Genomic DNA, 25547 nt, shown 5'->3' with positions numbered 1-25547 from the left:
AATGTGACAACGGAACAAGAAATAAACAAACGGACTTCCAGGTAGGTGACAGATCCAGATGTGAAAACACACAGTAAAGCTGTGGATCTAGAAGACAATATAAGAGAATATCTTCATGACCTAAGAGTAGGGGAATTTTTATTAAGCCACAAAAAGCGTTATCCGTAAAGGAAAAGATAAATTTGTATATCTTAAAACTGAGGACTTCTTTTTATCAGATGACCCCGCATAGAGTGCAAAGGCGACGCCACAGGACTCGGTGCCAGAACAGATAAAGAACCCCCCTAGACTATTAAGAAGACAGGCCAGCATAAAATGGGCACAAGTCTTGCACAGGCACATGATAAAAAGAGATGGAAATCGCTGATAAGCACACGATAAAAGGCTCAACATCATTAGTCATCAGAGTCATGCAAGTTAATGCCACACTGAGGCACCACTACAACTCTCCCTGCCAGCAGCACTGAAACCTACAAGACGAATGGGGGGCGGGGGAGGGGTGGCAGCAGTTGCATCTCTGTTGCTGGGGGTGGGTTGCAAAATGATTCAGCCACTTGGGGGTGCAGGTTGGCAGCACCTCGCTGCACTTTTTAACAGAGCCACAACATCCTCAGGAAAGCCTGTCTTTACCACTTTCAGGTCAAATACTTCGAAGTCTAAGACTCTAAGACACACACACTCTAACATCTCTGAAGTTGGGATGCACCCAAATCAGGTTCTCCTCTGTTCCACTCCACTTTCGAACTTGCCTAGCTCCCTCTCCTTCGTGGTGCTCTGGCACAGCCGGTAACTACGCTGTCTGATAGATCCCGCCGCACTGGACTGGAAGCTTCAGGAAAACAGACTTTGTTCACCACTGTAAATCCTAAAGCTGGAATTGCCAGGTCAAAAGGCATGCACGTTTTTCAGTTGTGCTCTGTTTTAAAGTTCAGCAACTCTGAACACAGTTCTGTTTTAAAGTTCAGCAACATATTGCACAGACCCTCTGCTTCCTCCCGATCCCTCCTCAAGGGCAGCCCACTGTCAGCAGTTTAGGATATATCCTTCTAGACTGTTCTTTGCACATACATGCATGTGAATACAGCGTGCATGTATTAATAGAGACCGTCTACTTTCCAGAAATACAGTGGCAGCATACACATTGGCAATAGATGAGTTGGTAAGGGAGCCCTCACCAACTCTGGATGTATTCAGTCAATTCTTTACCCATGTGACAAGTGAAAGCCACCTCGTGCTTTAGATCCATATTTTCCTGATGTACAGGACTCGGTTCTATCAGTCTTTCTGGATGGTTTTCCAGATGTGAGCAGCCTCCCCTCTGTCCTGCACCAGCACCCTGAGGTTAAAGACATCCTCCTAGGCTTTTGTCCATCATGAGTGCAGGGTTATTTTATACCTAGCTCTTTAACCCATCTGGAATTTGTTTTTTCATAGTTATAATTACTCTTTCCAACCAGATAACTCTACTAATTATAAGCCATCCTTGACTCTCCCAATTTAAATGCCATTTTCATCAAATATTAACTTCTCATACACACTTGGAACATTTTCTGGACTTCTGTTATTTTTTACTGATCTATCTCTGTGGCAAAGCCATGCTGTCCTGATCACCGTAGCTTTATGCTAAGTTTTAGTATCAGGTGCAGAAAGTTCCCCCCTCGCTAAACTGAAAAAAAAAAAAAAAAAAGAATAGCAATTGTTGCACACTTTCCTTCCATGTTAATTTTAAAAAATATTTTGCCATAGTTTAAGAGCTTGGTTTCCTTTTGGGAACTCAATTAAATCTCTATTTAAGAAGGCTAGATATCTTTACATTACCTTTTCCTATCTATTTTGTCCAGCTTTTTGTTTTTGCCTTTTGGTAATTTTAAAAAATTTTTTTTTTCAACGGTTTTTATTTATTTTTGGGACAGAGAGAGACAGAGCATGAACGGGGGAGGGGCAGAGAGAGAGGGAGACACAGAATCGGAATCAGGCTCCAGGCTCTGAGCCATCAGCCCAGAGCCTGACGCGGGGCTCGAACTCACGGACCGCGAGATCGTGACCTGGCTGAAGTCGGACGCTCAACCGACTGCGCCACCCAGGCGCCCCTTGGTAATTTTTTAAAAAGTCGTTCATTTGGATCTGGATCTGTCTTGTTAAATATGTTCCTAGATTTTACGGTTTTTATCACTATTACGAGTGGAATGTTTAAATTTGTTCCACTTTTAACTGATTCTTGCTATTGACTATCTGTAGATTTTAAATCCAACCATTTTACTGAGTTCTCCAAATTTTTTTCATGGATTCTTGGATATTCTTGCTAAGGAATCATTGTCTCTTCTACTTTTTATACTACAAATCTCACTGTTGTTTTCTACAGAAGCTAGAACCTCACAGCCATGTTGAGTAGACACTAGAGGGCATCCACAGCTTGATCCTGGGTTTATTGGCTTTTAATGGTTTTAGTAATTTTCCATTGAAACGTGCCGTTTGCCGTCAGTACATGTCCCAGCTTCAGCATCGCTGGGAGCTCAGGAGAAGCGCAAAATCTCCAGTCTTACTTACCGAACCAGAACCTGCATTTCAAAAAGATTCCCTACATAAAGTTCGAGGAACACTGGTCTAGATGATTTCTTTCTATCTTGATTTTACTTAAGAGTTTAGTAAGAAAAGCTGTCGCTGTTGGAGTCTACCAAACATCGTTTGGCATCTACTGGTCCTTTAAAAAACGGAGCCCTCCTTTTTGGTGGCTACCATGCCTTCTAGTGTTGGATAGCCTAATTCTGGACCAGCCCTGTGCCGACAGCAGGAAACCACCTTTCAACCACCCCCTAGCGTTGTCGCTCACCACTTACTTCCTCATCCTGACTCTTCAGCTCCCCAGAGCATCTCCAGGCTGAGATGGGACGTTCTCCTGCTTCAGGTGCGAGGACGGTGGGTGCTCAGAAATCACTTGATTTCACTTGATCTGTCATGCTGGTACGGCTCAGCTGGGGGGCTGGGGGAGGCTTCCTCTTCTCCATGCAGATGCTTTTTTATCTTGCTGAATCACAGACCCCCCTGAATCTGGACACCTCCCCAGGAAAACGCCCATTAACGGCTTCCCCTTCTGGTTGGGAAACTCCTGGGTCCCTAAGCCCATAGTAACAGGCTTGCTCCCTGCTTTCCCAAAACCTCTGGCTGTGGGAGACCCTGGAGAAATCCCCACCACCGGTCCCCAGCAGCTCCACTCCACGTGCTCGCCACACACCAGGCACCGTGCTGAACACCCACGGGCCCTCCACGGAGTCTGCCCACAACCCCAGGGACAAGTTACACCGCCAGCCCATTTTACAGATGGGGAAAACACAATTTCCTCAAGAAGCCAGAAACTCCTTAAAGTCAAGGACTGTTCTTGGGGCTGGAACCTGGACAAGCCAGAAGGTCACTGCCGATCACAAGGCGTGGAGGGAAGCCGCGGCGGGGCCCCCACTCCCTGTTCCCTAAGCCCCTTCCTCTGCAGATGGCTCGAAACCTTGTTGGAATGGAGGGCCATTCTCAGGACCACAGCTGACTGGACCGGTGTACCAGGCATGACGCAGGGATACCGACATAGAGCTGTCTAGGCTGTCTGGCACTGTGCTCCCCAGTCAGGGTGCCCTTACCACACAGGGCCCAGTTGATCCTCTGCAGGTGGGCGATAAAGTTGGGGGCAGAAGGAGTGAGCAGAAAATGCACATTCCAAAAATGCTGCAAGACCACAGACAGAGATAGTGGGCCCAAACCAGGAGACAGGAGAGGAGACAGAAGCTTCTAGTGAAGCAGCCCCAGGAGAAGCGGGGGTAGGGAGAAGCGGCATCACATCTCAGAGGGGCCACACGACGTGAGCGACAGACGGGCCCTTGACGGAGCTGCCTTTGTGCGAACGGCATCCCTGGGAGGGGCAGGCGTGGGAGCCCCCAGAGGCCGGCTGTGGAGAGATGTGCCGCTCGCCCTGAAACTGAGCCAGGAAGTAGCAACACCCGCCCGGCAGCTTGTTGTTTATTGACCAGACACGGTGGCCTTGGTTTCTGGACATGGAGTCGGCGTGAGAGAGCCTGTCTCCTAGGAAGGGGCCAGGGCTCAGGACAATCAGCCAGGAGCGACGAGGAGAGGGACGACGCCACACTCAGCTCCCTGACAGGGAAAAGGACACACCAGCAGCTTTGCCCCACGGACACCAGGCTGGGCTGGAGGTGGGAGGAGGCCGGAGTTTGCAACGTCCTTCCAGATGGCTCCGAGGACGAGAGCCCCGGTCCCTTGCGTGGTCTGCCGGGTGTAAGGTGAAGGCAAGGGCCATGGGGGCCCAGCCAGCCCAGTCCCAGAAAGACCTCGGGAGGAAGCACAGGATGCGGAGCTCCAGTGGGCCCCCGTCCCACCGCTGGGCCTGGGCCCTGGAGCCACTCCAGTGTAGGACGCTGCCTGAGGACACCCGTAGGGGCTGAGGCCCAGCCACAGACGTGCCAAGGGCTGCAGACCCCACTTTCTTCTGGCCCTGGGGCCCCTCTGGAGGCAACAGATGGCCACTGGCAGGGATCAAAGTCCACAGGAAGTGTCTGGCCAGGCTGGGTGTCCTTGTGCATCCAGGCATCTGAAAGGAGCCAGCAGCCCTCAGGGGAGGTACAGGGCCACGACCACGTAGATGACCCAGCTGGTGGACACAAAGACCCCAAAGAGCAGGCTGAAGAGCACGAGCGAGCGGGCCTTGCGGGAAGCCTCCTCGGCCCGGGCCAGGTCCCCCCTGCTCAGGGCCGCGCGCGTCTGCAACGAGATGGAGGCAGGGAGTGGACGGGAGCCCCCGAGGCCCCCCACGTGCCACCAGCAGGGCCAGGCCCCAGCACACAGCCTGGAACGCGGACAGCCCGAGGGGCTCAGGACCCGCCCGGCCTCCTCACGTGAAGGAGCAGCGACAACAGAGGCCATGGGCGTGCACACTCAGCCTCTCCGACAACCCTCACGACAGCCCTGAGACCGGGGTCACTGCTGCCCCCACCGTGCAGATGAGGAAACAAAGGCTCAGTTAAGTGGCCCAGCCAGGGCCACACAGCTAGCGGTGGAACCAGAACTCACAGGCAGGCTGTGGCCCCCAGACTCCCGCCTCCGAGCGGTCCTGAGAGCTGCCTTCTCCCCACCGTCCTGGTTTACGATGGGGGAGCCTGACCAGCGCGGGGAGGTCAGGGCCCGGCCAGGTCAGCCCCCAGGGGCTGGCCTACCCTGTTAGAACATCCTCACACCAGCGTCACCGGGTCCCCAGGGTACCCCCTGCCTGATGACGGTCAGCGATGTCAGGAGGGAGGCAGAAAGCTATGCAGATAATGGATGGACAGGTGGAAGGTGTTGGACGGACAGGGAGAGGCGGACGGGTGAGTTAATAGATGAATAGAGGGGTGGGTGGGTGGGTGGGTGGGTGGTTGGACGGAAGGAAACGGAGGGATGGGTCCATGGACGGATGAGGAGCTAGAGGGACGGGGGCGGAGGGCTACAAGAGACGAATGGATGGACGGAGGACAGTCTCTACCCCGTCAAACACAAGCCCGCACTGAGGCAGGCAGTTCCTGGGGCCTTATCAATCATTCACACCTTCGCTGTAAACTGGTTTAGCTGACTTTTCCAGAGCGGATCTTGAGTGGCACGGGACAGAGACAGGAGAGGGGAGGAGGTGTCCATCCAAGAGGGGCCAGGACCGCAGGGTCAACCGAGCACTGTTTTCCCAATTCCTGCCCCCCTCCCGAGACACCCAGTGGCCGGGACAGGGGGGCAGGGGCTGTGTGGGCCCCGCCGGGGCTCTTCCCCCCCGACTGCTGGCAGGGCTGTCCCACCCCCACCTACCTCGTGGGAATAGACGATAGCGATGAGCCCCGTGAGGAGGCAGCAGAAGAGGGTCACGAGCACGGACTCCATCATGTAGTCCTTGGGCAGGGGCCTGTGCTCCACCAGGGGCGGGGCGGGCATGCTGGCCACGGGGCTGTTGTACTGCAGGGGCAGAGGCCGCGGCCAGTGAGGGAGCCGGCCCAGCCTCCAGACACCGCAGTGAGGACACGGCCACGGGGGCCACCGGAGGGTCCCCCCGTCCACCCCCGACCCCCGCCCAGTGAGGCTGTGGGTCACCACGGGGCCGGGTCAGGGCCCCCGCCTGCCTTCTCCCTCTGCACTCCCTGGCCCCCTGGCCCCCAGGAGTCCTGTCACTTGTGCCCTCCACCAACTGCTCAGTCCAGGGTGAGCCGTGGCGGTGCCCCCCTGTCCTGACTGGGCTCCCCACCACCAGGGAGCTCTACGCTCTCCTCCACGGGCATCCCAGGATTTTTTGGTTTTTCTACAAATCTCACCAAGTCATCTCCCACCCAAAGGCCCCAGGGCCCCTCACAACGGACCCCACCCCCCCACCCTCCTTTCTTCCCTGAGTCGACCACCATCATTCCCAGAACAGCCGGGCCTGGCCACCCCCTACCCTGTGCCCAGAGCACCCCTCCTCATCCCTCAGAACTCAGCTCAAAAGCCCCCACCTCTGGGAAGCCTTCCAGGCTTGCCCACCCCCCAGGCTGGCGTGACCTTCTCCTTTCCCTCATCTGGGCACCAAAGCCCCTCTGCAAGGGTCACTTATGGTGACTTTTGGTCACCTGCGTGCCCAACTCTCCCCACCCTCCACCCCCACTGGGGAGGGAGGAGGGGCAAGAGAAGTGAGACGGTGCGACAGGGGAGACCCGGGGTCAGGGGTACACGGCACTCACCACCGGGAACGATGCAAAGAGCGGTGGCACGGCGGGTGCGGGGTACAGGGGCGCGGCCGGTGGCGGCGGGTACAGGGCCTGGGGCGAGGGGCCAGGCTGGAAGAGGACGGGCCCCTGCGGGAAGGGCGGGTAGAGCAGGTGTACTGCCTTGGGGTCCGGCGGTGCGTAGGGCGGGGGCTCGCCCACGAAGCCGATGTTGGGCACCCCTCCCACGGCCACCTTGGGCCCCAGTCTGGCCTCGCCCGTGGCCTCGGCCTCGGGAGGGGCCGCCGTCGAGGCCTCGGCCTGGGGCTCGGCCCGGGGCTCCTCCGGGGCCGGGGAGCTGCCCGCATCCACGGCCACTTCCTCGCTGGGCCCTCCGTCCTCATCCAGGAGCTGCGGGCGGCGCGGGAGCTGGGGCAGCGCGGGGCCGCGGGGATCCTGGGGGGCTGCGGGGCCGCCGCCCCCTTTTGCGTCCGCTCCTGGGAAGAAACGCCAGGGACAGTGAGCAGGTGGGACTCCTCCCCGTGAGCCGCAAGTCACAGCCCCTCCAGGGACAAAGTCACAGCGACGCTGCCCGTCCCCACCCTGCACGTGCCCGCACTCAGGCCTCTCCCGGCTGGGCTGGCTGGGCGCTGGAAGGATCCACCCGAAGTGGAAGGGTGAGACGAGAAAACAGGCGCAGACGGGAAGGGTCTCCGGGCAGCCACACGGTCAGCACAGCACCAGGCAGGGATGGGACACAGGCCTTGGTCCCCATGGCGGCCGCTGGGTCCTGCCCCCACTGCCCTGTCCCTGGAAGACCGGACCAGTAAGGATCTTAGACCCTTAGAGCTGGTCTGAGAGATGAGCCAAGCCAGAGTCCTGGCTTGTGAGGTAGGGAAGACAAGGTGCCCCAGGGTTGCCAGGCCCGGGCTAAGGATGGACTTCAAAGAGCCAGGAGGTCACTAAGGGCCAAGTGCCAGCTGAGGCACAGAGGGAACAGAAGCCTGAGAGGGGGCAGGGAAGGGGCAGCCAGCAGGGGTGGGGAAAGCCCGCCAGCTTCGGGAAGCAAGGGTGCAGGGGCCCTGAGCCGCCTTCCAGCCCCGGCCTGGCCTTCGGCACCCACCCCGGGGACTCCTGTGGAAATCCCTAAGGGAAGGCTCACTAAAATGGAGGCAGGAGGCCAGATGGCAGAGCTGTACCCTCGACATCAATTCCAGGAACAACTGTCAGTTAGTGACAGAGCCCAGCAGAGGCACCCTCATCAGGAGACCATCGTGATCGCAGGCCCAGAGGGAAGGACGGACCCTGCATCTCCAACAAGAGACCCGCCACCCCAGCGACTCGGCCAGTGAGAAACCACCCTCACCCTGAACTCCTTCCTGCCAATCTCCAGGTCAGGACAGCCCCTCCCAGCGTCCTCCTCCTAAAGTAATCCTCTTTGTAGGACTTGCCTGTGATTTTACCCCAGCTCGCACGTCCGGAGTTGCAATTCTCTACTTTTCCCGAATAAGCCCATTTTGCTGGTAAAGTAATGGGCTGTTACTTCTGAGGCTATCACTCCAGAGGCACCCAAGCAGGTTCTACAAGTCCCGAAGGTAGCCTGCTACTCCTCAGAGCACCCTGACGGCTGAGAACCTCTAAGTCTCAGGTGGGTTCCAGAGGAACGCCCTGCAAGAGGGACCTGGGTGGGCATTCAAGGCCCCACAGCAGGGTGGGCGGCCCAGGGCCTGGCTTTGGAGGTTTACTTCCTAAGTGTTCTTAAAGGTGACAAGAGTTGGGGCGCCTGGGTGGCTCAGGCGGTTAACTGACTTCGGCTCAGGTCATGATCTCACGGCTCATGAGTTCGAGCCCCGGGTCGGGCTCTGTGCTGACAGCTCGGACCCTGGAGCCTGTTTCGGATTCTGTCTCCCTCTCTTTCTACCCCTAACCCACTCGCATTCTGTCTCTGTCTCACTGATAAATAAATAAACATTAAAAAAAGTTTTTAAAAATTAAAATAAAAAATAAATCAAATTCTGTGGTAAAACAGGGGCAGGCACCTGGCTGGCTCAGTCAGTGGCACATGCAACTTTTGATCTCAGAGTCATGAGTTTGAGCCCCATGTTGGGCATGAGAATTCTCTCTCTCTCCCCTTCTCTCTCTGCCCCTCTCCCACCTGCTCTGTCTCTCTCTCAAGATAAATAACTTTAAAAAAATTTTTTTAATTTTAAGTCTCTCTCTCCTATGGATGTAGACAAAGCACAAAAGGAAACCACCTGAAGACACAAAAGTGACCAAAAGCAGACAGACTGTGGAATCAAACCCCATTTGTGAGTTCGAGCCCCGCATCGGGCTCTGTGCTGACAGCTCGGAGCCTGCTTCAGATTCTGTGTCTCCCTCTATTTCTGCCCCTTCCCCACCCATACTCTGTCTCTCTCTCTCTCTCAAAAATAAATGATAAAACATTTTTAAAAATTAAACATGTCAGACCAGATGGACTTAGATCTACACAGAACATTCCACCCAAAACCAATAGAATACACATTATTCCCAAGTACACAAAGAACATTCACCATTACAGAATATACGTTAGGCCACAAACAAGTTTTTTTTTTAAGTTTATTTATTTTGAAAGAGAGAGCAAGCGCATAAGCAGGTGAGAGGCAGAGAGAAGGAAAGAGAGAATTCCAAGCAGGCTCCACATCACCAGCACACAGCCCAAGGTGGGGCTCAAACTCATGAACGGTGAGATTATGACCTGAGCCAAAACCAAGAGTCAGACACTTAATGGACAAGGCACCCCCACAAACAAGTCTTAATATATTCAAGACTGTTATCTTACCAAAGATCTTCTTGAACCACAGTGGTATGAAACTAGAAAGCAATTACAGGAGGAAAACTGGAAAATTCACAAATATGTGGAGATTCCAAAACATGCTGCTGAACCACCAATGAGTCAAAGGTGAACTCAAAAGGCAAATTAAAAAATACCTCATGACGAATATATAAATACAACAGATTTCCTGTATGGGATGGGATGCAGCCAAAGCAATTCTGAGAGGAAAGTTCACAGTAATAAATGCCTCATCAGAAAAAGAAGAAAAATCTCAAATTAACATCCTGACTTTACAAGTCAGGGGAAAATTAGGGGAAACTAGAAGGAAAGAAATTAGGGGGAAAAGAACAAATAAAGCCCAACGTTAGGAGAAGGAAGGAAATAACAAAGATCAGAGCAGAAATAAATAAAATAGAGACTAAAAAGGCAAGAGAAAAGATCAGTGAAATGAAGAGCTAGTTCTTTGAAAAGATAAACAAAATGGACAAACTTACAGCTAGACTCACAAAGGAAAAGACTCAAAATCAAAAACAAAAGATGTTACAACTGATACCACAGAAACACAAAGGGTCATAAAGAGACTACGATGAATAATTGTAAAAAGCCAACAATTTGACAACCTAGAAGAGATGAATAAATTCCTAGAAACATACAATCTACCAAGACAGAATCATGAAGATAGACAGAATCTGAACAGAATCATGTTCATCAAAAACCTCCCAACAAACAAAAGTCTAGAACCAGACGACTTCACTGGTGAATTCCAAATATTCAAAGAATTAATACCAATCCTTCTTAAACGCTTCCAAAAAATGGAAGAGAAGGGAACACTTCCACATTCATTTTATGAAGCCAGCATCACCATGATATCAAAACCAGACAAGGATGCCACAAGAAAAGAAAATCACAGGCCAATGGCCCAGATTCACACAGATGCAAACATCCTCAATAAAATGGTAGCAAACCAAATTCAACAATACATTAAAAGGATCATGCACCATGTCCCAAGTGGGATGGGATTCCAGGGATGGTTCAACATACACAAAAGTCAATATGATACACTCAATACATTAACCAAATGAAAGGGGAAAAATAAAGCACAAGATCCTCTCAACAGATGCAGGAAAAGTATTTGGCAAAAGTCAACATCCACTTATGATTAAAAAAAAAAAAACAACTCAACAAAAGTGGGTATAGAACACACCTCAGTATAATCAAGGCCACCATATAGGACAAGCCCACAGGTAGCATCTTACTTACTGGTGAAAAGCTGAAAGCTTTTCCTCTAAGATCAGGAACAAGTCAAGGATGCCCACTCTCACCACTTTTATTCAACATGGTATTGGAAATCCTAGCCACAGCAATTAGACAAGAAAAAGAAATAAAAGGCATCCCCATTGAAAATAAAGAAGTTGGGGCGCCTAGGTGGCTCAGTCAGTTGAGTGTCTGACTTCAGCTCAGGTCATGATCTCACAGTTTGTGGGTTCGAGCCCCACATGAGGCTCTGTGCTGACAGCTCAGAGCCTGGACCCTGCTTCAGATTCTGTGTCTCCTTCTCTCTCTGCCCCTCCCCTGCTCATGTTCTGTCTCACTCTGTCTCTCAAAAATAAATGTAAAAAACAAATTTTTTTAAAGAAAAGAAAGAAGTAAAACTGTCACCATTTGCAGATGACATGATATTAACAGAAAACCCTAAAATCTCTGCCAAAACACTCAGAAATAATAAATGAATTCAGTGAAGTTGCAGGATACAAAATCAATAAACAAAAATCCATTTCATTTCTATCCACTAATAATGAACTGTCAGAAAGAGAAATTAAGAAAATAATCCATTTTGGGGCGCCTGGGTGGCTCAGTCAGTTGGGCATCCAACTTTGGCTTAGATCATGATCTCACGTTTGTGAGTTCAAGCCCCACGTCAGGCTCTGTGCTGACAGCTCAGAGCCTGGAGCCTGCTTCAGATTCTGTGTCTTCCCCTCTCTACACCCCTCCTCTGCTCATGTTCTGAGTCTGTCTTTCAATAATAAATAAACATTAAAAATTTTTTTTAAAAAAGAAAATAATCCATTTAGAGGAGCCTGGCTGGTTCAGTTGGTGGAGCATGTGACTCTTGATTTTGGAGTTACAGGTTGGAGACCCATACTGAGTGCAGAGATTACTTAAAAATAAAATCTTAAAAAAGAAAGAAAACAACCCATTTACAATTGCAAACAGAATATCTAATAATAATAATAATAATAATAATAATAATAATAATACCTAGGAATAAATTTATCCTTTTTTAAAGTAAATTCTACCCCCAACACGGGGCTTGAACTCAGAACCCCAAGATCAAGAGTAGCATGCTCTACCAACTGAACAAGCGAGGCGCCCCTAGGAATAAACTTAGGGGCACCTGGGTGGCTCAGGGTTAAGCACCCAACTCGGCTCAGGTCACGATCTCATGGTTTGTGGGTTCAAGCCCCGCGTCAGGCTCTGTGCTGACAGCTCAGAGCCCGGAGCCTGCTTCCCATTCTGTGTATCCCTCTCTCCCTGCCCCTCCCCTGCTCACACTCTGGCTCTCTCTCTCCCTCTCAAAAATAAACAAACATTAAAAAAATTTTTTTTAACCACGAAGGTACAAGACCTGTAAGCCAAAGATGAGAAGACATCAATGAAAGAAAATGAAGACAACACAAATAAATGGAAAGCTATTCCACACTCATGGACTGGAACACTACTGTTAAAATACCCACACGACTGCCCAGAGTAACATACAGATTTAGTGTAAGCAATCCCTATCAAAATCCCAACAGCATTTCCCACGGAAATAAAGTGATCCTAAGATTTGTGTGGAACCGCAAAAGACCCTGAAAAGCCAAAGCAATCTGGACAAAGAAAAACAAAGCATCACACTCCCTGATTTCACACTATATCACAAAGAGGTTGTAATTTAAAAAAAAGCGGGGGTGGGGGCACCTGGGTGACTCCATTGGCTGAGGTCCGACTTTTGGTTTCAGCTCAGGCCATGAGATCAAGCCCCGCGTCAGGGCCCACACTCAGCGTGGAGCCTGCTTAGGATTCTCTCTTTCTCTGTCTCTCTCCCTCTCCCCCTCTCCCCCGATAGCATGCTCTTTCTTTCTCAAAAACAAAAACAAAAACCCCCCAAAGACCCAGACACATAGATCAATGAAACAGCCCAGAAATAAACCCGTGCATATATCAACTGATTTACAGCAAAGGAGCCAAGAATATACAACAGAGAAATGAGCACCTCTTTAATACATGGCGTTGGGAAAACTGAACAGCCACGTGCCAAAGAAGGAACCATCCACTCTCTTACACCACACACAAGAATTAACTCAACACAGAGTAAAGGCTTGAATTTAAGACCTGAAACCATAAAGCTTCTAGAGGAAAACATAGGCAGAAAGCTCCTTGACATTGGTCTCAGTGACGATTTTTTTGGATTAAACACAAAAAGCAAAAGCAACCAAAACACAAAGTAGCAAGTGGGACCATATCCAACTAAAAAGCTTCCCACACAGCGAAAGAAACCATCAACAAAGTGAAAAAGGCAATGTAGAAAACGGGAGGAAATACTGGCAAATCATGTATCTGAGAAGGGGCGAATATCCAAAATATGCAAACAATTCCTACAACTCAAGAGCAAAAAACATACAAGCCAAGTAAAAAAAAAAAACAAAACCAAAACCAAAAAATCTTAAGCAGGCTCCACGCCCCATGCAGGGCCTGAACTCACCACCCGGAGATCAGGACCTGAGCTGAGATCAAGCATCGAGCCCGATACTGAGTCACCCAGGTGTCACCAGCAAACATTATTTAAAAAGGGAACCAAATGGAAATTTTCAACTAAAGCATATAATAATACCTGAAGTTAAAAATGTACTGGCTGCCCTCAGTAGCAGAATGGAGAGAACAGGGGGGGGAAAAGGGTCTGTGAACCTGAACAGACACTAATCCAAAGAACGGAGAGAGGACAATGAAAGGAAAAAACAGGAAAAGAACGATGCGTCAGGGGCCTGTGTGGCCACACAAGGTCTGATGCATCATCGGTCAGGGAAGTCCCAGGAGAGATTTGGGGGAAAGATATATTTGAAGTACGACATAGCTGCCAACTTCACAAGTCTGGTGAAAAACAAATTTACAGATCCATAAAACTCAGAAAATCCAGAACAGGAAGTCTGGGGGGGAACACTCAGCCTAAATACATCATCGTGTAACTTCTCGAAACCAACGATCATAATAAAGTCTTGAAAACAGGCAGAAGAAAATGGGATCTCTCTTTAGAGGGGAACAATAATCTGAATTTCTATAAACATTCAATAGATGGCTAGGTCAGAAGACAGTAGCTTAGAGTCTGGCTTAGAGTGCCAAAAGGAAAGAAGGGCCAACCCAGAAAGTGAGACCTAAAAAAAATGTGCTTGAGGAATAAAGGTACGTACGTTTTAGCATTCTATCGTCCTATGACAAAGTAACCACAAACACAGTAGCTTAAAACCACCTGTCCGCCTCGTTATAATCACTAGGATTTAAAAAAGGGGCGCTTGGGTGACTCGGTTGGTGGGGCACCGGCTCTTGATTTTGGTCATGATCTCACAGTGTCGTGAGTTCAAGTCCCACGTCGGGCGCTCTGTGCTGGTGGCACGGAACCTGCTTGGGATTCTCCTTCTCCCCCTGCCCCTCCCCGGCTTACGCTCCCTGTTTCTCTCGAAATAAACTTTAAAACATAATTTTTAAAAATTTTTTAAATTACAAAAACAAAAAAAAACAAAAACAGAGGCCAGGATGTGGAGAAAACAGATCCTTGTACGGCTTCGGTAGGAACGTAAAAGGGTGCAGTCACTGTGGCAAAACACTGTTAACGGCAGTTCCTCAAAAAGGCAAAAACAGAATTTCTAGATGATCCAATCGTGCCACTTCAGGGTAGACAGCCCAAAGAATTGAGAGCAGGGGCTACAGGAGACCTGTGGACACCCATGTCCGTAGATGCAGTATTCACAGCCACTAAGAGCAGCGGCCCAACTGCCTGCTGATGGATGATGTTTGGATAACAAACGCAGTCCATCCATACGATGGAATATTGCTCAGCCTTAGAAAGGAAGGAAATTCGGACACACTCTACAACACGGAGTGGCCTTAAGGACATGATGCTAAGTAAAAGCAGCCAGTCGCAGGAAGACAAATACTGTGGCAGTCCAGGGATAGGAGGTCCCTAGGGTCATTAAGCTCAGAGACCAAAGGAGAGTGGTGGTCACCATGAGCTGGCGGTAGGGGGGGGGGCGGGGGGCGCAGGGAGCTACTGTTTTGTTTTGTTTTTTTTTTTTTTTAATTTTTTTTTTTCAACGTTTTTTATTTATTTTTGGGACAGAGAGAGACAGAGCATGAACGGGGGAGGGGCAGAGAGAGAGGGAGACACAGAATCGGAAACAGGCTCCAGGCTCCGAGCCATCAGCCCAGAGCCTGACGCGGGGCTCGAACTCACGGACCGCGAGATCGTGACCTGGCTGAAGTCGGACGCTCAACCGACTGCGCCACCCAGGCGCCCCTGTTTTGTTTTTTTAAAAAATTTTTTTTTTTAACATTTATTTATTTTTGAGACAGAGAGAGAGCATGAACAGGGGAGGGTCAGCGAAGGAGGGAGACACAGAATCTGAAACAGGCTCCAGGCTCTGCCGTCAGCACAGAGCCCGATGCGGGGCTCGAACCCACGGGCCACGAGATCATGACCTGAGCCGAAGTCGGACGCTCAACCGACTGAGCCACCCAGACGCCCCACATCACAATTTTTTTTTTTCTTTAATGAGGAAAAAATAACCAAAACGCCCATGTGTTAGCTCACAGTTCTGTGAGTCAGAAGTCCAGGCGGCTCAATTCAGGGTTTTAAGGCCAACATCAAGGCATCAATTGCACGGAGCTCCTATCTAGAGCTCTAGGGAAGAATCAACTTCCAGCTTCATTCAAATCGCTGGCCAATTCCAGTTCTGTGGGTCTGAGGCTCTCTGCCCCCAGAGGCTGCAAACAGTCCTTCCCACGTGACCCTCTCCGTCTCTGAAGCCAGGCACGGCACATCAGATCCTTCTCATGCTTCAAAATTCTCTTTCTTTCTGCTACCAGTTAGAGAGATCTCTCTGCTTTTAAAGGACTCACCTGATTGGGTCAGGCCTACTCAGACAATCTCTGTATTTTGAGATCAGCTGACTTGGGACTTTAATTCCATCTGCAAAATCCCATCGCAGCAGCATTGAGATCAGTGTTCCTTTGACTAGCTAGGGGAGGGGGCTCTGGGGGTCATCCTTATTGTTCTGTGTACCACAAGTAAAACAAGCTATTCTCAGATGAAACAGGGAGGAGACCTTGCCAGAGACCTTCTGGAACAGAAAGGCTGAAAGTTGTTTGGGCTGAAAGAAGGGATACCAGAAAGAGACTTGGAAATTTCGGGTGAAGGAAAAACAATTATCGAGGTAAATATAAAAGATTACTTTTCCTCCTAAGTTTGTTAATATACGTAAGACTGTTGAAAGCAAAAACCATAACATAGTATAGTGTTCTCTTTTTTAAGTTTATTTATTTGAGAAAGACAGAGAGAGTGCAAGAGGGGAGGGGCAGAGGTAGAGAAAGGAGAATCCCCAGCAGGGATTTTTTCAAATATTACCCAAACCGGGGGAAGGGATGGGACTAGGAGGTAAACCAGAGGAGCAAAACCATAGAGAAGACAAACAGAAAACAATAATAAAATTATAGACTTAAACGCAACCATATCAATAATTACATTAAATGTTGACGGTCTAAACATTCCAATTAAATAGCAGAGATGGACAGAATAAATAAAAACCAAGGCCTACAAGGCTACCTAAAATAGACACTCTTTAAATAGAAAGACACACTAAGGTTGAAAGTAAAAGAGTGGGAAGGATATGCCATACCAACAGTAAGCAAAAGAGGCTACAGTGGATTTTAATATCAGATAGACTTCAAGACAGAGTATTATCAGTAATAAAGAGAACACTTCATAATGATAAAAGGGACAATTCGCCAGGAAGGCATGTGTGCCTCATAGCAGACCTTCAATATACATGAAACAAAAATTTAGAGAGATAAAAGGAAGAAGTACACAAAATATACAATTGAAATAAAAGATTTTAACACTCTTCTTACAGCAATTAATGGAATAACTGGACAAAACATCATTCGGGACCTAATGGATCTGACCAATGCTATAAACTACCTTGATCCAACCGCTGTTTACAGAATACAACATCCAATAATTGTAGACACTGTTCTTTTCGAGGACAAAAGGTACATTCACGAAAATCACATGCCAAGCCATCAAACAAGTCTCAATGTTAAAAAATATATATATTGAAATAACCCAAACTGTATTCTCTGACCATCCACAACAGGAGTACATTAGAAACCAGTAACAATGATATATACAGGATAATACCTAATATATAAAAATTAAACAACATCGGGGCACCTAGGTGGCTCAGTCGGTTGAGCCTCTGACTTCGGCTCAGGTCATGATCTCCCAGTCCGTGAGTTCAAGCCCCGCATCGGGCTCTGTGCTGATGGCTCGGAGCCTGGAGCCTGGAGCCTGCTTCAGATTCTGTGTCTCCCTCTCTCTCTGCCCCTCCCCTGCTTGCACTCTCTATGAAAAAAAAATTTTTTTAATAAAATTAAAATAAAAATTAAACATACTTGAAAAGAATTCATGGATCAAAAATAAAATCATGAGGTAAATTAGAAAGCATTTTAAACTGAATGATAATGTAAAAACAAAGTATCAGTATGCGTGAGATCCAGCTAACGCAGTTCTTAGAGGGAGACATAGAACTTTAAATGACTACATCAGAGGGGCGTCTGGGTGGCTCAGCTGGATAAGCATCCAACTTTTGATCTTGGCTCAGGTTGTGATTTGGCAGTTTGTGGGTTCGAGCCCCACATCAGGCTCTGTACTGACAGTGTGGAGACTGCTAGGGATTCCATCTCTCCCTCTCTCTCTGTCTCTCTCTCTCTCTCTCTCAGAATAAGTAAACGAACCTTAAAAAATAAATAAATGACTACATTAGAAAAAAAGAAAGGTCTCAAATCGGTCACCTAGAGTCCACCCTGGAATCTTGCTGGAAAAGGAAGACCAAAGTAAATGCAACATAGATAGAAGTATGAAACAATAAAGAACAAACATCAACGAAACAGGGGCACCTGACTGGCTCAGTCAGAAGAGCATATGACTCTCGATCTTGGGGTCATGAGTTCGAGCCCCATGTTGGGTACAGAGATTACTTTAAAAAAATGAAATATATTCTTTAAAAAAAAAATCAATGAAATAGAAAACAGACAATAGAAAAAATTAACAAAGTCAAAAGATGGTTAAAAAGATCAAATTGACAAACCTCTATCTAGACTTAAGAAAAAGAGGACACAAATAGCCATGTCAGGAATGAAAAAGGGGTTATCATCACAGATCCTACAGATGTTAAAAGGAAATCAGGAGAATACTACAACTTTATGTCAACAAATCTGACAACGTATATGAAAGAAATTTCTTTCTCTCTCCAACTCTCCAAAATTGACACAAGAACAAATAGGAAATCTGAATCGTATTTCTGTTAAATTTGTTACCAAAAACAAATGAAAAAAACAAAACAAAACAAAACTCTATGCCCAGATGGTTTCACTGTTAAAGTCTATCAAACATTCAAAGAAGAAAATAACACCATTATAGTTGGATTTTTTTAATAGAGGAGGTAAGATCACTGCCAAATTCAAGAAACTGCAAAACAAGGAATAAAACTCTCCTTGTCTGCAGATGATATGCTTGTTATGTACAGAATCCAGGAAATCGACACCAATTCCAAAAACAAATAAATGGATTTAATATGGTCAAAGGTTACAAGGTTAATCTACAGAATTGATTATGTTCTTATGCACTAGTAGTAAATAATTAAAAAACAAAATTAAAACTAAAATCCAATTCACAGTAGCACCAACATAACTGGAAAATAAGTGGGAATAAAACGAACCAATGAATTCCAAGACATCTACACTGAAAATTACAAAGCACCACTGAGAAATTAAAGAAGTCCTAAATAAATGGAAAGGTATATACCATGTTCGTTGTTCAGAACACTCAAACTGTGAAGATAACAATTCTCCCCACATTCATCTATAGACTCATTGCAGTCACAATAAAAATTCTAGCAGGCTTTTTTAAAATGCAGAAAGTGACAAGCTCATTATAAAATTTTTATGAAAATGGGGTGCCTGGGTGGCTCAATTGGTTGAGCATCTGACTCTTGATTTCGGCTCAGGTCACGATCTCAGGGTTTTGGGATCAAGCCTCCTGTTGGGGTCTGTGCTGAGCATGGAGCCTGCTTGAGAGTCTCTCCCTCCCTCTCTCTGCTCCTCTCCTGCTCTAAAATAAAAATAAAATAGGGGCGCCTGGGTGGCGCAGTCGGTTAAGCGTCCGACTTCAGCCAGGTCACGATCTCGCGGTCCGTGAGTTCGAGCCCCGCGTCAGGCTCTGGGCCAATGGCTCGGAGCCTGGAGCCTGTTTCCGATTCTGTGTCTCCCTCTCTCTCTGCCCCTCCCCCGTTCATGCTCTGTCTCTCTCTGTCCCAAAAATAAATAAAAAACGTTGAAAAAAAAAAAATAAAATAAAATAAAATAAAAAATAAAGGGATAAAATTTTTATGAAAATATAAAGCACCTAGAATAACCAAAACTATTTTCAAAGGGAAGGCAAAATTGGAAGACTCTACCTGATTTCAAGATTTACTATAAACCCATCACAGACCAGATGGTTCATTACTAATGAAATAATAGACACATACATCAATAGAGCATTAAAATAGGAGAGTGTAGAAAGACACACACATATTTGGTCAGTTGATTTTTGCCAGACTTTCTTGGTCAGTTGATTTTTGGCTGAGTTTCCAAGACAATTCAGTGGAGAAGGAAAGCCTTTTTCATAACTGATATAGGATCAGGGCACCTGGGTGGTTCAGTTGGTTAAGTGTCTGACTTTGGCTCAGGTCATGATCTCATGGTTTATGAGTTTGAGCCCTGTATCCGGCTCTGTGCGGACAGCTCAGAGCGTGGATCCTGCTCTGTGTCTCCCTCTCTCTCTGCCCCTCCTCTGCTTACACGCTGTCTCTCTCTCTCTCTCAAAAATAAATTTCAAAAAATTTTAAAAAACAGGTTAAAAAAACCATATAGGATCACCTGATTACCTGCATGGAAAAAAGTGAATATTGACTCTTCTTCACAATATCCACGGGAATTAACTCCAAAGGGATCATAAACCTGAATGTAATACCTGAAACTATAAAACTCCTAGAAAAAACATGGCCGATCTGTGTGACCTTAGGATGGATAAAGATTTCTTATATAGGACACCAAAAACATGATCCATAAGAGAAAAAAATTGGTAAACTGGACTTTAAAAAAAAAAACCAAAAAAAACTTTTCCTCTTCAAAAGATATCGTTAAGCTGCACAGCAGAGGCAACCACCAACAAAAAGACAACCTACCAAATGGAAGAAGGTATTTACAAATGACATATCCAAAAAAGGATTAGTATCCAAAATACATAAAGAACTTATACGATTCAACACCAAAAAAAAAAAAAAACCAAACCAAAAATCTGATTAAAAATGGGTAGAAGATGTGAATAGACATTTCTTCAAAGACATACAGATGGCCATACAGACACGAGAACAGATGCTCAACATCGCTCATCATCAGGGAAATGCAAATCAAAACTACCATGAGCGATCACCTCACACCTGTCAGAATGGCTGAAATCAACAACACAAGGAACAACACGGGGTGCCTGTGGCTCAGTCGGTTGAGTGTCTGACTTTGGCTCAGGTCACGATCTCACAGTTCCTGAGTTCAAGTGCCACATCAGGCTCTCTGCTGTCAGTGCAGAGCCCGCTTTGAATCCTCTGTCCGCCCCGCTCTCTGCAGCTCCCCCACTCATGCTCTCTCAAAAATAAACGTTAAAAAAAAGAAGAAGAAACGTGTTGGCAAGCATGTGGAAAAAGAACCCTCTTGCACTGTTGGTGGGAACGTAAACTGAGGCAGCCGCTGTGTTAGGCAGTATGCAAGCGCCTCAAAAGAAAGCAAAAACACAACTACCCTATGATCCAATAATTGCACTACTGGGCATTCCCCCCAAAGAATACAGAAGCACTAACTCAAAGGGGTACATGCACCCCTGTGTTGCTCGCAGCATTGTTTACAACAGCCAATTTAGGGAAGCAGCTCAAGGGTGCATCAAGAGATGAACGGATGAAGAAAATGCGGTACATACGTACAATGCAATATCACTCGGCCATCAAAAGAATGAAATCTTGCCATTTGCAACCACGTAGATGGAGCCAGAGTGTATTAAATGAAACAAGCCAGAGAAAGACAAATACCGTATGATTTCACTCCTATGTGGAGCTTCAGAAATAAAACAAAGGAGCCGGAGGGGGCGAGGGGGACGAAAAGAGAGAAAGAGGGAGACAAACCAAAAAACAGACTCTTAACTATAGGAACAAACACACGGTTACCAGAGGGGAGGTGGGTGAGGGGTGTGAAACAGGTGACAGGGATTAAGAGGTCACTTACCCTTGATGAGCACTGAGTACGGAATTGTCGAATCGCTATTTTATACACCTGCAGCTCATACAACACTACACTGTGCCAATATTAACGACGCTGGGTTGTTTTTTTTTAAACCCAGTATTAAAAAAGGATGATATCACTAAACACATACAAAGGCAAGTCAGAATGAGAGAAAATATTCACAACACGTTATCAGACAAAGGAGTTTTATCAACAATGTATAAACAACTCTAACAACTCAGTAGGTCAAATATCCCAATGAGAAAATGGCGGAAGTATTTGCGAACGCTTCACCCAAGAGGACATCCAGATGACCCGTAAGTGCATAAGAGGATGCCCCATGTCACTGGTCACCAGAAATGCCGTCAGAATTGGAAATGCCAACTCCAGGCAGGAGGCGGCACCACGCACCCGTTAGAAAGGCTGGAACAACAGCGAACCCGGGCCGAGCGAGCTTTGGCGAGTATGGACAACACCCGCAGCTCTCAGGTACCACAGCGGGGAGTAGAGACAGGGCAACCACTTGGGAAACACTTAGTCGGTTCTTCTGAAAGTGAAGCATACATCCGCCATATCACCCAGCTGTTCCACTCACAGCCACTTACCCAAGAGGAACAAAAAATACGACCACACAGGCTTGTGCACAAATATTTCCAGCAGCTTGAGAAACATACACGCTTGTCACTTGACGCAGCTGAGTTCCGGTTAGTTGGTTACACAGCATAAGCCAACTACTGACCAACAGAGAAGGGTTCCCCTGGCAGCCAGAGCCGGGACACGGCTGGAATGAGAGTGGAAGGGTGGGAAGGAGGCCGTGGGGACAAAGGGAGAAGGGACAGTGGCCTGAGCAGAAAGGAGGGCTGTGGGCAAGTGGCTGGATGCAGGCAGGACTGAGGAGGTACACCTGCCCGACAGCGTATAGAGGCAGGACAGGAGGGCGTCATCGGGAGTGACAGGCAGACCAGTCCCCTGATCTCCTCCCTGAGCGACCAGGGCAGAGCTGGCCCTCGGCCAGCCAGGAGCTGGAGCTCAGGGACCAGGCCGGCCGGGCTGCTTCACCTCCCTGTGCCTCCTCAGTTTTCTCATCCTTAAAATGGGGACAACACCACCTCTTGGGGGTGCTGTGGTGATTAGATGGGGGCACGCCCAACAAGTGCTCAACTGACACCGGCTACTGTTAGCTGAGGTCAGGAAGAGCCTGGAAGATGAGGAAATGAGGTGTTCTGGCCAGTTTGGGGGGGGGGGGTCGTCTGTAAGGAACAGGGGAAATAAAAGCGAGAAGAAATGAGGTCGACCCTTAGAGCCAGAAAGATCTGTGACTTTTTGAAAAATGTTTATTGTAGCGGGGGGAGGAGCAGGGGAGGGGCAGAGAGAGAGGGAGAGAGAGCATCTCTCCCTCCATGCTGTCAGCACAGAGCCCGACTTGAGACTCGAACCCATGAACTGAGATCGTAACCTGAACTGAGACCAAGAGTTGGGCGCTTAACCGACTGAGCCATCCAGGCACCCCCAGTTTGACCCAGAGAGCTGGGCTCTTCCCAGAAGAGCAGGGAGGCAGGGGGCACCTAGCAGTTGCTGACCTATAGGAGGGTGGGGGTGGCCCAGATACTCCCCAGGGGGCACCAGCCAGACCCCAACCGTGTGGAGGCCTTGTTAGAGGCTCTTGGGATTGCCAGTGCCCCCACCCCAGCCAAGGGCTGTTTCTGGAAGAACCGAGGCCCCAACCACAAAGAGAACACAGGAGAAAATGGGAAGTTGGCTTTGCTAAGGGGGAGCTGGCTGACTGAACTCAAATCCACGCCCCGCCCCCCACCGCAAACCACCTTGTGCTCATGGGACCTTGTGCGCATGGGATACACGGAGGCGGCCAACCAACCACTCAGTCCCACCCTCCTATCGAGTACCTACTACGGACCAGCGCTGTAGGCCCGGAGACACGGTTCTGCACACAAATCCTACCCAAGCACCATGATTTCAGCAGGTCCGCCTGCCTGGGGGGGGAGGGGGGCTGCCGCGTGGGTGGAGCTCTGCAGGTTCAGACGTCGCAGCCAACGCCAAGGGCAGTGCGGGGAACAGCGGCCAGCGTCGCCGCGCATTTTTACGAGGTGCGGAGGTGCGGGGCCGCGGCTCGCAGACCGCTCGCCTGCACGAACACGGAGCTGGCGCAGCAAACGCGGCTGCGCCCCCGAGGGCCCCCGACAAACCCTCCACGCCTCAGGCGCCTCATCTGTGCCACGAGCACTGCAAAGTCACAACCGTGGACCTGCGGCCAGCTCTGTGCGTGCCTCGCCGGCCATCGTCAGGTGCCCTACCGCACAGGTGGGACGAGGGAGGCCGACGGCGGGGACCCGCAGCCCCGGCCGGACGCAGACGCATTCCGGGGGCCGGGGCCGCGTCGAGGCCGGCCGGCACCGCCCCGGTTATCCTAACAAAACCCGCAGCTTTCCGGGGGGGCCCCGCCGGGGCGAATACCTGGCCCGATGGCGCGGAGATAGGGCTGCGGAGTAAATCGATCAGCCGGCGGGGCTGCTGGGCCCGCGGCCTCGGGTTCTCGGGTTCTCGACACCCGAGCCTCCTAGGACATTCCAGCCGCTCCGAGGGCGGGGGCGGGGCGGCGCCGGGGTCCGGCTGCGCTGGGAGCCAGGGGCGCTCCCCACCCCGGGCCCAGCGCCAGCCTGGGGCTCCCGGGGGCGATGGGGGGGGGGGGGGGGGCGTCGGAGTTCCGGAACGAGCTTCCCCCGGCCCCGTCCTTGTCCGCCCGTCTCTGCTCCGCCCCGCACCCCGTCCCGTGGCGCCCGCCTCCGTGGGGTCTCTTCCCTCGCGTGTCCCTCCCCGCCCAGGGCCCCCTGCCCTCCCTCTAAGGACTTCGGCCTGGCCCGAGGGGTGCGCGCTCACCAGGGGAAGGAGGGGCGCGGCGAGGAGAGTGGAAAATGCCCCCCCCCCCAATCGCCCCACTCGGGGCACCTGCTGCCCGCCCTCCCGCAGGGGCGCCCAAGGGGCTGCAAGGGGGCACCGCCTGAGTTGCCAGAACTTTCCGCGGCAGCCTCGCGGTCTCCCCGGTTCTGGGCCGGGGTGGGGGGAGATCCCAGCGCCGGGTCGGGGACGCGGGCCCGCCCCGCCCCCGCGCCGCGGCGCCGGGACCCCGGGAGCCCTCACCTGCGTCCATGGCGCGCCCCGCCGGCTGCCCGCGCCCCGCCTCCCGCCGCCGTCGGGCCGGGCTCGCCTGGCGCCGCGGGCTCGGGTTTCCTGCTGGCGGCCGCGCGGCCGGTTAATGATTGACCGCCCTGATGGCCGGCGGCTGCGTCCGCAGGTGGCCCCGCGCGCCGAGCGGGGGTGGGGGGGCGGCAGCGGGGAGGGGCCGGGGTCCCCGCGAGTGCCCCCCCCCCCCGCCCCCAAGTGCAGGAGGCCGGCGGGACGGCAGGGCCCACGAGCCCCAGGGAATCGCGGCTCCCCGACCTGCCTTTTCATCTTTCCCAGCAAGAAATGCCCGAAATGCAGAGTTTTCACGTGAAATCCCCTGAGTTTTCAAACAACGTGTGCGCGACTTCTAGCCCCGAAGCTTGCCAGCCCGGGGAACCCGAAGGCGGGCTGCCCGGCAAAGCCTGACGGCTTTTTCAGTTCCTAGCTGCGCTCCCCAGGGCGACGGGAAGGTCCCCGGGGACCGAGGAGGAGGAAGGCGCCCCCCCCCGAGGCCGGCCGCCCTGGGGACCGTGCGCTGCGATGGGGGGGAGGGGGTGGTAGCCCGGGGCGGGGGTGGGGGGGTGCGGCCTGAGTTTTACACCCACAGGTGGAAAGGACGGGAAACCTTGGTGGGTGCCGGCAACAAGGGGTGCGTCGTTTTTAGGGGATTTTTTAAAAAAATTCTTTCTTATTTCTGTTTTTTTTGAAAGAGGAGACAAAACCTGAAGCAGGCTCCAGGCCCGGAGCTGTCAGCACAGAGCCCGATGCTGGACTCCAGCCACCAACGGTGAGATCATGACCTAACCCGAAGTCAGATACTTAACCGACTGAGCCACCCAGGTGCCCCCCTTGGAAGAAGATTTAAAGACAGAATGACTGGAAGTTGGTCTGCTTTTGATGAGTAGTGACAGGAATTCTAAACGACGTCAGTGACAAAATGCTCCCGCTGGGGGGAAAATGGTCTGTTGGTCTAAGTTCTGGACGTTCGCTGTGGTTATTGCTGGCTCAGAGAAAGCCAGCGGATGGGCCTTCACCCTCCTGGCAGAAGACTAGAATCCTCTCCTGGGAATATGACCCGAGCAAGAGAAAAGATACACAAATACCAGGGTTCCTCCATGAAAATACTCAGCGAAGTATTACCCCCCCCCCCAACACACACAGAATTTCCAACCATCTCGCTAGTCCCCTGCCCTTAGATACCATCAGAGAGAGGAGGGCCACTCACTGAGAAAAGCAGGTTC

The 25547-nt window shown here is 50.1% G+C and overlaps 1 protein-coding gene across 1 annotated transcript; it reads right to left on the bottom strand.

Annotated features, from left to right (window-relative positions):
• Window positions 1–2086: 2086 nt before the first annotated feature.
• On the bottom strand, window positions 2087–24354 carry PRRT1B (proline rich transmembrane protein 1B). The gene is made up of 4 exons (XM_060608321.3): window positions 24283–24354; window positions 6729–7189; window positions 5830–5973; window positions 2087–4761 (listed from the first exon to the last, which is right to left on the bottom strand). The coding sequence occupies exons 1-4, from the start codon at window positions 24290–24292 to the stop codon at window positions 4612–4614; spliced, it is 765 nt and encodes a 254-aa protein (XP_060464304.2). The 5' UTR covers window positions 24293–24354; the 3' UTR covers window positions 2087–4611.
• Between the last annotated feature and the right edge of the window lie 1193 nt (window positions 24355–25547).

The sequence above is a fragment of the Panthera onca genome, chromosome D4, assembly GCF_046562875.1.
Source record: "Panthera onca isolate mPanOnc1 chromosome D4, mPanOnc1 haplotype 2, whole genome shotgun sequence".
In the NCBI taxonomy this organism is placed as follows: domain Eukaryota; kingdom Metazoa; phylum Chordata; class Mammalia; order Carnivora; family Felidae; genus Panthera; species Panthera onca.
This window is presented reverse-complemented; position numbering and strand designations above follow the sequence as displayed.

Excerpts from the sequence above, each read along its gene's own strand:
- PRRT1B (XM_060608321.3), bottom strand. Across the intron at positions 5,974-6,728 it reads TCTTTGCATCGTTCCCGGTG|TACAACAGCCCCGTGGCCAG; the intron begins GTGAGTGCCGTG and ends CTGCCCCTGCAG. Across the intron at positions 4,762-5,829 it reads CTATCGTCTATTCCCACGAG|ACGCGCGCGGCCCTGAGCAG; the intron begins GTAGGTGGGGGT and ends ATCTCGTTGCAG.